The sequence below is a fragment of the Prosopis cineraria genome, unplaced genomic scaffold (assembly GCF_029017545.1).
Source record: "Prosopis cineraria cultivar Desert tree isolate PC_DT_omini unplaced genomic scaffold, ASM2901754v1 PC11, whole genome shotgun sequence".
NCBI lineage: Eukaryota > Viridiplantae > Streptophyta > Magnoliopsida > Fabales > Fabaceae > Prosopis > Prosopis cineraria.
Window position 1 is genome coordinate 2,219,836 of NW_026555342.1, and position 13,189 is coordinate 2,233,024.

The following is a 13,189-nucleotide window of genomic DNA, read 5'->3' on the forward strand; positions in this document are numbered from 1 at the left end:
CATATTAATAACAAAATATGAATTTATGACTTTGTGGGTTACAAACTAAATTTTTATTATTTGAATCAACCTTTATCAGAGAAATTTTGTTGTACTTGTAGTTTTACTCTATTCAAATCAGATTCGGTAGAATTTGATATATCTACATTTAAAATACCAAGTATTTTGATTAAAAATTTACCAATAGGATTTTTTAAAAAAATTATTTTTAATAGAGTTAGGCTTTTTATCTGAACTGGATTTTATTTTTTATCATTATAAGATTCTTAAAAAATTAACTTAATACTAATATAGGTTGGAATTGATATAGATTCTTAGATAATACTAATACTAATATCGCAAGGTACCCATATTACATGTGGATTGTGGACCTTGATTTCAATTCTCAATATTCTAGATATATTTGATAAGTCGATAAGTATGTTTTATATGCACGTATCAATGTAATCAAATAATTATAATGATTGGAACAGGTAATTATATCCAACCCAAAACTAGGAAATTTTATATCTGATGTTCTCATCAATTCATATTTATATGCATGTATGTTATTTATTGTACTATCTCTATTTTAAATTATAAAATATTTTTTGAAGTAATTAGACATCTTAAAATATAAAACAATTTTAAAAAATAAAATTTTATTAATGATATTTTTTAATATTATCATTCTCATATTTTTTTAATATTCTAACAAATGAAGTATTAAATAAGTAAGATTTTTAAAATTTTATATTTTTATTTTAATAAAGTAGGATTATAAAGTATATTTAATGAGTTTTATTAATATATATATAATTTTTTTAAAAATATATTTCAATTTGAGATGAAGGGATTATATTAATTTATTTAAGACTTGTTCATATTGAAAGTTCTATCAAAGTAATTTTTGAAACAAAAATCTCAACTATTAACAAATTCAAAATTGTAGAATCCAAATTTACCAGTTAAATTAAAAGGTAAGAGTTTCAAATTTAATCACATTAAAATAAAGCAAATAATAACTAATGCAAAATTTTCCATATTACCAGTTACCAAAATTGGGACCTTAATATTATTTTCATTTCAATTTTAAAGTTATCTACTAACATTAAAAATTTAAAATTACTTTTAAATCAGAACTTGATCATATATTTTTCTTAAAATAATACTATTTCATTCAATATTTTCCACCTAATTAGAACTAACTCACGCTATAACTGATGGCTTACCATAAAATAACGCCAAAATAAGGTCATTAAGGTGCAATGCACCGCTATTAATCAGGTCCACAATGTTATCGCTACAATTAAATCTAGATATTAATTGTATGATATAATTAAATACCAAATTTGCCCCTAAGATGGTTATGGGGTTTTTCAGGAGGTTGGGAAAGGAAAATGAAATCAGTGTGAGGGTGATATGGAACTTTTATACATATTTAAAAATTAAATTCTTTTCAACTTTACAAAGGATTTTTTTTTTGGCCTGAACTTTACAAAGGAATTGGAGGGTTGTTGTAGTCTCTGAAGACATCAGTAACAGAAAAATCATGGAAAATTCCCTTCAAACTTTTTTAAAAAATTATAAATTATATTATGATAAGATTATTTTTAATGGAAAATTCCCTCCAAACTTTGTTTAGAAAATTATAATAAAACAATAATAATAATAATAATAATAATAATAATAATATTGTTTTTAATGTACTAAAGTTTTTTCCCCCCTAACTGGCTTCACGCGCCTTGCCGGATCCGGACCCGATGACAAAGTGCCGATTACGTGATTAGTCCCATTATCATCGCTGAGCGTGTATGACACGCGTGAAGAAGGAGTTTCAGCTTGACTAATTAATATGAAAAAATAATTAATATATACACAATAGATATAATAATCATAATCATCAATATACGTGAAAATCAATGGAGTGCTATCTGTAACGGGAAAAGAAAAGAAAAACAAAATTAATATCTGTGTATATCTTTACCTATATATAATTTATATGAATATATACAATACAATGATGAAATATTGATTACTTAGATAATTGACGAAAAGTTAGTGAAAATGAATAATAAAACTACATTAAAAATGATTCAAGCTAATAAAAAAAATCAAGGAATTCTAATTATTAAAATTTTATCACAAAATTAAATTAAAAAAAAAACTGTAAAAGCTTTAAACCCAGTGTTAAGACTCGCAATATAGTGCGAGTTCTATTTCTTTCTGCTTTCGTGGGGGTGTTCATATCTCGCAGAGCGACCCTTCCTCTTCAGCTTTAATGGCGTTGGAAATTACACGAACTGCACTCGACGCTACCCAGTAATCGTATGAAATTCTTCAATCTTTGCATGCCTTACCAACTGTTCGCGGATAAAATCCAAATGTGATGTTTATTGATGAAATTGAAATTTCCATCACCAAAAACCATCTTTAGTTAAACTTCTGAGCGAGACCCGAATGGCTGATGATGGTAATCTCGTAATGGGATGTGTTATTGAACTGCTTTAATCGATATCTTTAATGGGTTTTCTGTTTCTGGGACTGCTTTGATTGCTTGGTGTCAGCTTTTTGATTTTTTCCGGTGGTATCGGTTGGTTTGTTTTTATTTTCGGCGTGTGAAGGCGTTGAGACAGGGGACAAGATGAGAGAGAACGTGAAGCATGACGAAGAACTTGAGAAGCTGTTAGATGAGATCCCCCAGATTACTTCCTTTAATCATCTTCATCAGCAACCACATGGTTATGGTGAGGATCACAGACAGGCTATTCATGGAATGTATGATATGTATGATGATGATCCGTTTACTCATATGACTAAGTATCCATGTGTTTCATCCCCTATCAGTGGTTTGTCTCTGCTATCAGATGGGTCCTCCTCAAGCCCGTTCTCTGGTAGGTATCCCTCTTCTGAAAATGGATCACCAACGCCACTCCCGTTGGAGGATTTCAAATCCCCTATATCTTGTTGGAGTTTTAATTATCCCAAAAGATCCTGCTTGGATTCCAAAATGTCTGATTTAACTGTTAGGAAGAAGGATAATGAACACCTGGTTGATGAACTAGACCTCTGTACCAATTTGAGAAGAATGCATTTTAACAGCCAACATGAGAAGTCTTGTAATTTGGAAGATACATCAGTAGGCACAAATGGGCTTCCTTTTCGTGACTGTTTGGATGGAAATAATCCCATCAATGTTTATAAACAAGAGGAATATAACAATGTCGGGAGAGCATTTCTTAACCGTAAGGGAGTTGAATCCCCTTTTCCTAGTAGTCCTGTTGGTCCTATGAGTCCTGATTCTGAAGCAGACGTAGCATTTCCAGGATTTCCCCGGGACCATAAGATGACCGGTTTATTTGGAGCACGACACTGTTCCAGAAGGCCTGAGACTATGATATTGCAATCAAATGACTTTAGAAGTTCAATGGATTCTTCTAGGCACAGAGGACAGCTGATAAATAACTGCTGTTATGGAGACAATCTGGTACTAGATCTTACTGCTTCTTTGAATGGCCACCCTATGGTTGATACTTCACCTTATCTAAATCAAAATGGAATGAGTTTGATGCAAGAAAGGAGCACGTCAAGATTTCCAAATTCTCCCGTTCGTTCTAATTTAAGGCCATACTTGAGTGCTCAAAATTTACAGCAGTATAACCTTCCTATGTCTAGTAGAAGAGCTTTTCCCCTTTCAAACACAAGAATTTCACAAGCAGGTCTAGATGATATTACAAGTGAGGGGAGCTTCATCATCCAAGGTGAGGGTTTAAATTATGTCACTAGCAAGGGGTTTGATCATCCTAGGGGTCAGAGTAAGGGTGCTTTGCGTGACACTGGCTATAAAAAGCATCTTCGCAAGTCAGAGCCAGATATCCACCGCCTGGTTTTGGGACATCGTGACATCCCTCCGAGTGCTAGGACTGATTGCTCATCCCCTTTACTACCCAAGTGTAATTCCCTAGCAGAAGCTAGAGGGTACATTTATTTAATTGCCAAAGATCAGCAAGGCTGTAGATTTCTGCAAAGAATGTTTGTTGAGGGTACCCCAGAAGATTTTCAAGTAATATTCAATGAGATCATCAATCATGTTGATGAACTTATGGTAAATCCTTTTGGAAATTACCTTATGCAGAAGTTGTTGGATGTGTGTACTGAAGAACAGAGGATGCAGATCATACTCATGGTTACTCTAGAACCAAGACAGCTTGTCAGAATCTCTTTAAACACTCATGGGTAGTGATGCTATGCAACTTATGCTAGTAATTCAAAATTTTCTTGGTGTTCTAAGTTTTAACTTAACATTATCTACTTTGCTTTTGTCAGCACCCGTGTGATACAGAAGCTAATCGAGACTCTCAAAACAAGACAGCAAATTTCATTAGTTGTGTCAGCCCTTGAACCAGGATTCTTGGCGCTTATCAAAGATCTAAATGGAAATCATGTGATTCAGCGATGTTTGCAGTTCCTAAGCAATGAAGATAACAAAGTATAATTTCTGCCTTCTGCAAGTAATTAGAGTTTATTAACTGGATGGTACTTTATACATGATTTTGCGATGACAAACAAAAATCTGTATGCCTAACTCACTCTTGTTGATACACTTAAAAGCATTTTACGTATCAATTTTGTTCATTGATCATCTCCAGCGAAATATTACTTGTTTGTTATTTTCTTCAAGTATCATTCTATTCTCAGCTTTTACAATTATTCCTTTGGATGCTAACATTTTATGACATCGTTGATGTACCAATATCCATCATATATAGCAATCATGTTCAGTTTTCACTGATGATCTCAAGTAAAATAGTAGAAGTTTGTTGTTTTCTAGTAGTTTCATTCTATTCTCAATGGTTTTATAATGCATTTTTTAAGATGCAACACTTTTTTATACCTGGGTATTTTCCATTGTATATTGAATAGAATCTATATTTTCTGGCAAATTTTGATTTACCAGAATGTGCAGGTTCTGTGTTCAGTGTCTTTGTAACATGAAATGGGAAAGACACTTGGGCATTTGTCAGCAGCTGGGTTTCCGTTTTCTGTAATGAGAGGTGTTGAAAGTTCTCCCTTGCCGGGACTGAATAACGGATACTAATAATGTAGATGTCATGGGTTCCATTAAAATCTCCATTCTCTTTTGAAGTTCTCCTTTATATTTGCTAATGATGTAGGGAATAAGGATCCCGGTAGTTCACCTTGTTATTTAGCCTAATAAGCTGATTATCACCTTCTCTGGCTTTGATTGGTGGAGACTATGATCTAGTATCCCTGATAGGAAAATTTGAGATGTAGATATTACTTAAGCCCATTTGAATAAGCAGTAGCAATGGGAAGGATTAGATGGCCCTTATCGCAGTTTTCTTGTTCAACAATTTGAATTTTGAATATATTTATAGGAAGATAAATTTCTTCAACTGGAAGGGCATATCCATAAGCCGATAAGATCATGATTTCTTAAAAGTAGTCCACAACACTTAATGTCTTCACCACCACAGTCGTAGTTTGTGAAGGATCATGAACTAATTGTTAGAGTCCAAGAACATTAGACTATAGGTTAATTTTTTTAAAGAAAATTGGTAAACTGGATTTGTATGGCCTTTGCCTCCTTTTTTTTTTTTGGGTAAAAGCAGTCCCTTTCAGATCGGTACATTTTAATAACAATGCAGATCTAGATGCCAATGAAAACTTTAGTGATTATCTCGTTATATTGGGTAAAGGGCTTCGTAATTTGCTTGGGATTTGGTGCATATTCCTTGGTGTATGGCCAGGTGGATATGGTGCAAATTATAACAAAAAGGGATAGATCTCTTGCAATGTAAGAATTGTTGCTGCTTCATATCATCACATGATTAACATCCTTTTAGTGAACTGTGCATGGTTGATGCACAAATATTTTTATTCTTTGAGTTAAATACATTAATGAGAATGCATCCCTATTGAGCTGGGCTGGGCATTGGTAATCAATGCAATTTCTGCTGTACTCAAGATTGAGGTGTGAAAAACTGGAAAGCATAAAATGCAAAATTAATTTTTTTCCCCCTTGTGAAAGTATTACATTTTTCCTGTTAAACATTGAACAGTTTATATTTGTTGCTGCCGCAAAGTATTGCATCGAGATTGCAACTCATCAACACGGATGTTGTGTTCTGCAAAGATGCATTAATCATTCAAGCGGGCAGCATCGTGAAAGACTGATTGCAGAAATATCTGCTAATGCTCTTCGGCTAGCTCAAGATCAATATGGGTATTCTTTTCTTTTTATGCTCTAATACTTTTAAGATGAACCTTAATCTATAATATATCGTTTTCAACGTACAAATTTTTTTCTTTTTTAATTTTTGCTGTTGAGGCAACAATCTTTACTATATTGAATCATCTTCTTAGGTGATTTGTATGGAACTTTTCAATGTACCTGCATACAAATGTGGTAATCATCAAGACATTTTATTTTCAAACGAAAGGTTTTAGTTTCTGCACTGGAACTTTCTGCTTATATATGACCATTTTGTAATGATAGAATGATCATCAGATTAAAACTTTGAATAAAAGAACATATACAATGATTACCCGTTTTATCGGAAGCTGTAGAATCTCGGGAACGATGATGAAACATCCATGAACTCTAATGTCTATTTCATTCCAAGCCCTTTTCTTTTTCAGAAAATGTATGCTCTCTGCATGTGATATATAGTTATCAAATGGATCCAGCCTCGCCATTTGCAATAAATCTTTGCCGCTAATTCTTTATGGACTTATCTATTGCATTTAGAAATTTAGAGAGCATGAGACATACTGTACTTTGCGCTTTTGGATTTCCTCTTTCAGATTTCATCTATTACTTTTGTTTTCCCTGCAGAAATTATGTTGTCCAATATATCTTAGACTTACGGAATCCATATGCCACTGCTACTATAATTTCTCAATTTGAAGGTCATTATGTGCACATGTCAATGGAGAAATTCAGTAGTCACGTGGTTGAAAAATGTCTTGCTGTATTCAATGATGAGAACCGGTCAAGAGTCATCAGTGAACTGCTCTCTGCTCCACACTTTGAACAGCTGCTTCAAGACCCACATGCAAACTATGTTGTTCAGTCAGCTCTTCGAAATTCTGAGGTTTGTAGCACAAGCACTTCTTATTTTTTCCTCCTCTTGCTTCCCTAATGCCAATATCGTGAGGATCATGGCAATAAGTTTGACAAACCCAGGAAAGATTAATCAGCTCAAAATATTGGCGTGCCTTGTTCCTTTTTAATAAAAAAATGGCTGTTTTCATCCTTTATCTATCTCTGCACTGCATGTCCATATTAATGCTATTTTCTAACTCATATGAGCATTTAGATTCATTAATGGAATTTAATCCTCCTTTAACCCCGCTTTTCATTTTCCTTTTCTCTTGTTTGAATTTTCCTTCTAAACTAGGGTCATGTGCATAATGCACTGGTTGAAGCGATAGAGTCCCACAAAGCCGTTTCGCGAAATAGTCCGTACTCCAAGAAGATTTTCTCGCAGAAGCTCTTGAAGAAGTGATGTACATTCTCCCCTAATGCTAGAAGAAGTGTTGTTGTAGTTCAACATTACCAAAGCTGCATCATGCCACTACAATTATAATATATGCATTCTATGTTTATTTAACTTTAAGTTGATACTGATCATAACCATACAAAGGACTAGCTCTTTTAAAGAAGTGCTTACCCTTCTGGTCAGCTGTGTCTGGGATAAAAAAAAAAAAAAAAAGAGGCTAAGACGATTTTACTCCTATAGTTAAGTTTCTCGACATGCTTTTGTATTGTCTTGTATTTTAACATTTTGAATATGATCATCCTGTTAATTATGATATTATCACTGTACTGAGACTGTACAGTGTATAGAACGTTAGGACGTTTTAGCTGTTACTGTATAAAGTACTATGAGGAGACTCTCTCATAATAACTCACTTTATTTTGTGGGCAAGGGGATGGATGGATCATGGAGCTTAGTTCTTCACCTATTTTTCAAAATCTCATGTAGTTCCACATTTGTTCAGAATTGTAGGATCAGTTTCTCGAAGTTATTTTCTTGTATTTTCAACCCTCCTCCGGAGGCGTTGGATGGATCTATAACTTTTTGCTTAAATATTAGGAGGGTTTTAACTTCTGACACATACTCACTTTCCTCCATATTTTTTCTTAGTGGGAAAAAATGCAATTGCCTTTTTGAAGATTGTGAAATAAAGAATTACTTTATATGACATTATATTATTTAGCCATGTCTGATAAGTAATTAGACACTTCAAGGGCTTGTTTGGATTCAACATTCAAAAAGTCCTATTTTAATATTTTTTTCATTATTCAAAATATAAAATCTTATGTTATTTATACATTATTTTATTGTATAAATTATTTTCCAGATAAAATTTTATATTATTTATATATTTTTCTAATATGACCAAAATTACAAACTATAAAACTTATGCCTTTTTTAAGAAATTATATATTTGAAAGTAATTTTTGTTATATATAATTCAAACAACTTTCAGTTTATTAAAATGATTTTTCAAAAATGATGTATCAAAACATAAATCTGATTGTAATAGTTGATTTTTCCCAAACTTACTTTCGACAAATATACTTTTCACTAACAAAATTTTTACCAAATTGAAAACTGAAGGCACATTGTGAAGAAACATATTATTGATTATTGACTTTTCATATAAATTGTTAAAATTCGAAGGATTGACATTTCTAGTTTTCCACGACCTTCTTTGGTTGTTCAACTGAATTTTCTTTTTTGGCCATAAAAGAAATATATGCTATGTCTTTAATATTTATATTGTCATTATTTAATAAAAATATTATATATATGATTATTTTATGTACTAGATGAAGTCTCTATAAAACTTGAGAAGAGGAAAAATAATGCAAGAATTACAAGGAACCTAATAATTTGGCGGCCTGTGATACGACAGACACTTCGCCTCTCATCCCAGCAATGTGCAAACCACTAAACCTATTAATCAGTTAGTGATGATACTGATCTCACAACTCATCTGTGGGGTTCATATGGTGCTTTGAGGTAACTTGCTTGTTAAGTTAGATAAAATTAAGGGCATTTTAGTTTGGACAAAGCTTAATTATAGTTTATTAAGTGCTTGTATTGAGTAGAAAAAAATTTTCAAGGTCTACTTGTCTAGTATGAAAAACGAGAGAGACTACAATGGGATAATTACCCTATTTGGGTTTAACCAAACTTAAATTTGGACTAATTAATAATAGAACAGTTATACTAGAAAACGAAGCTTGGTTATGTTTTAACTTGATAATGCATTGCACATGTATTCATATAGTAAGTTGCACTATTCATATGACATTTCAACTTCAAAAAATTTAAGTTCCATTTTTCAATTTATTCATTCACAAAGTCTGAATATTTCTCAATTTAGTTTCTCCAAGTAAAATTCCATTACTAATATTATTTTTTATTGTTTATGAAATATAATGAGATATAACATACTTTTTATAAGTTTTTACCATTGTATAAAATGTAATATCATCGTCGAGGTCGATTAATATTTCTTGAGTTCAAGGAAGTTATTATTATTATGATTTTATTTGTAAATAATTAAAAACTAAGAGTATTTATATGAGCGATTAAAATTAAGATTTCAAATATCCAACTACAAAAATACATTAGGTTTAATATTAAAAAGTGAACTTATAAAGCTGTTAAAATGTTATTATGAGAATGTACTTAATAAAAAAAAATGTTAAGAGAATGTTCAATTCAAATATGATTGTCAAATAATTGGGTGTTCTATTTTTGGATCGGGGGATTTATGAGGAAGCATGAGTTGCAATGTTTTCATTGATATACTTATTTTCATTCTAAATGTAGGAGCAAGTTAACTTAATTTACATAAATTTAGATAAGTTAGTTATTTATAATAAAAAAAATGTGTGTTGGCAATGATTAGAGATGAAGGAGATTGAGATCTTATATTTAGACTATAATCAAAATGAATTTTCAGCTACTTTCTCCATTAAAAAATGTAAGTTATCTTTAACCTAATCTCATTCCCTGATAAAGTAGTTATCTACTTTTAAATTAACCATATCTTTTCTTATTTATCCCTATTAAATACCTTACAATAAATATAAAATCATTCATCAATATGAGTACTTTTAAAAAAAATAATAATTATATCTCAAAAAAATAAAAATATTTTATATTTTTAAACATCTAATTCTTTAAAAAATACTTTACATTTTTTAATGAAAGGTGTAGCTTTGACAATTATAATAGTGAAATATCTGCTAAGCTAGAAGTACTTGGATGTTTCATATCACAACAAGCAGGACTAATATCAAAGCCCCTTTGTAGGTTTGAAAACGATCTGTTTATTAACAAGAAGCATTTTGTTATGATCACCGTTAATTCCCAAAAGAAATTGATACATTTTGAACAAATCAATCACACCATCGATATTTTATTGTTTGTAATGCCTAAGAAACTGAGATATATAAATATATGCTTTTGGCTAGAATACGTGAATGATATGGTATTGACTAAAATAACTTCTCTGTACTATATGAGAGATATTTAATTTAAAAAAAACATAAAATTTAAAGAGATAGAGAAATCTAATAATTTTTTTTAAAGAGATCAAATACAAACACTCACATTTCTATTTACTGGGAAGGGTAACCTTTTTTTCAATTGAAAGAGTGACAAACACTTGCTATACTTACATACATCATTTAACCTATAGAACATATAACTTCTTCAAGAGAGTGGGGTGTCATTGAATGACAACACTCGCGATTGAATAATAAAATTATTCACAAATATCACTTTTAGCAAATATTTATTCCTGAAGATTTTCTATCAATTTTTGATCAATGTGAAATTTTCAGCTCATTTCATACCAAGCAAGGAGTCAGGCAAGGTTACCACCTCTCATCATGTTGAATTTGGTTTGGTTGAATCCGCTCTCTCAATTAGTATTTTAATCATAGTCATTATATTTTATCAATACTAAACAATTATCAAAATATATTTTTTTAGAAAAATTCAAAATAACTTTTATGATCATAATAGACCTCACATATGTCGTCTCTTTCAAAAAATTGAGATTTAATGTTTTTCGAGTATCGTTTGATAAAACTTCTCACAATCATTTGATTTCTGTTCAATTAAATATAATTGCACTCACTTGATCCAAATTCCATCATGTATATATTTGATCATTATCTATGCAAATGTCCTGTCCTATCCTATCTGATTCTACAGCATGAAGAAAAAGGAAACTGGAAAGGAATTAAAATTTGCAGATCATACCGATCATGTCTTTCAGTTAGCCTTTACAGATGACACAATCACCTTCTTTAAAGGAACCTTGGATAAATATCATCCTGTTAAATAGGTCCTTAACTCCTACTGCTACTTCTCAGGTTAGGAAATTAACTATGCAAAATCACTTTCAAGCTTTACTCCAATTTCCCCAGAAAACTGGAAATCAGATTGGTCGGATATATTTTAAGAGTAAAATGTGCTTAGGAGATTGGGAAGTATCTGGAGTAAGTATTGATTCTCAGCCAAATAAGGCTGCTGTTATTCGTCATTTGATGTATGTGGTTTAAAAGAAACTCAGCATCTGGAAAGGCGGCTAGAATGACACTTATCAAATCAGTGATTACTTCTTTCTTACATTGGCTAGGCTTGTCAAACGGCCTGTTCAAACCTATTTTATGCTCGAGTTTGAAAAATCAAGAAATTTTAGTATAATTGAGCTTCTAAATGTGGCTCCTTTTTTTTTGAATAAATATTGGAGAAACTTCATTCAACTGAAAGAAACAAGAACAAAAAGTCCTAATGAGAACAAAAATCCAAACAAAAGATAAAGATTAGAAACCACACAAAACTACCTAATAGGTGATTGGTCAAAAAGATTAGAATCTAAAGGAAGCCTATGAGCAAATTTGGCAAGATAATTTGCCATGCAATTCTTTTCTCTGTACACAAAATGTAAATTAATATTTCACTTCCTACACAAGAGTCTCCTCATCACCTTAATGATGTCCTTAAAAGGATGAAGACTATAATTGTCCCTTAAACTTGGCTCTTTTAAGCTTTGTAAAAATGAATTGAGGTTGGGTAGCCTGTTTTTTTATTTTACCCCTAAAAAATAAAATATTTTTAATTTTTAAATATATTTAGACTTTACAATATATGTTTAGATTTTAAAATTATAATTTATGTTACTTATTTTTAATTTTTGAATATTATAATTTTTATTTTTAAAAAAGAATATGTAATATTACAACATAAAATTAAAAAATTCGTGAAATTAAAAATAACAAAAAAAAAGGATTATGAGGGCTGAGCCTGAGATTAATCAATAAAAGTTAATTTTATAAAAATGTTAAAAATGAACAGGCTTTTACTCGGATAGGAAAATCATCTTCAACGAAGCTAACAAAAGACCAAGATGGTTTATCTTCATTGAAGCTAAGTAAATCAAATAAAAAATAGGAAAGCGGGAATTAAAAGCAAATTAGTTTTAAGATAATCTCTTTTTTTTGGGTAAAATTTTAAGTTAATCTCTTTATTCCGTGATTTTAATCTAATGAATCACAAAATACTTATCCAATCTCTCCAGGAAAATGGAACTCTTATGCAGACTCTTTTGCATAGTCATGTGGATGACAGATCTTGAAGATTTTGGGCCACCAGTATTTCTGGATTTCCCCATCCATCCAAAGCACCTACGGTTCTTCTTCGACAAAAAGTTGACCAGCATGCCAACCTCAATATTTACATTATTAATTCATCCCACTTTATAAGATAGTTTTAGATAAAATTAAACATATTAATAAAAATTATTAAATATACTTTATAATTTTATGTTTTAAAAATTAAAAATAGAAATTTTCAAAAATGCTATTAATTTGATATAACCTTTTCTGTGAAATATTAGATAAAGTGAGGGAAAATATAACAATAGCAAGGAAGCCTATACATGTTAAAAAAAATACACCCTCCGTTTAAAAATATAAATTTTTTTAAAGAGTTAGATGTTAAAAAATATAAAGTATTTTTAATTTTTTAAAGTATAATCATTGTCTTTTTTTTTTTCAAAAGTACCCCTGCTGATAAATAATTTTATATTTATTGTAGGATATTTAATAGAGATAAATATAAAAAGATAGGATTAGTTTAAAAGTATGCAA

General features: G+C 30.7%; 1 protein-coding gene across 2 annotated transcripts; it reads left to right on the top strand.

Annotated features, from left to right (window-relative positions):
• The first annotated feature begins 2,206 nt into the window (after window positions 1-2,206).
• LOC129284876 (putative pumilio homolog 7, chloroplastic) lies at window positions 2,207-7,934 on the top strand. Of its 2 annotated transcripts, XM_054920369.1 has the most exons (5): window positions 2,207-4,215; window positions 4,306-4,468; window positions 6,063-6,226; window positions 6,839-7,097; window positions 7,404-7,934. In XM_054920369.1, exons 1-5 carry the CDS (start codon window positions 2,624-2,626, stop codon window positions 7,509-7,511), a joined length of 2,286 nt encoding a protein of 761 aa, XP_054776344.1. In that variant the 5' UTR covers window positions 2,207-2,623; the 3' UTR covers window positions 7,512-7,934. The 2 variants fall into 2 exon arrangements, with proteins under 2 accessions (XP_054776344.1, XP_054776345.1); XM_054920370.1 differs by lacking the exon at window positions 7,404-7,934 and having other exon boundaries at window positions 6,913-7,091.
• Window positions 7,935-13,189: the final 5,255 nt, after the last annotated feature.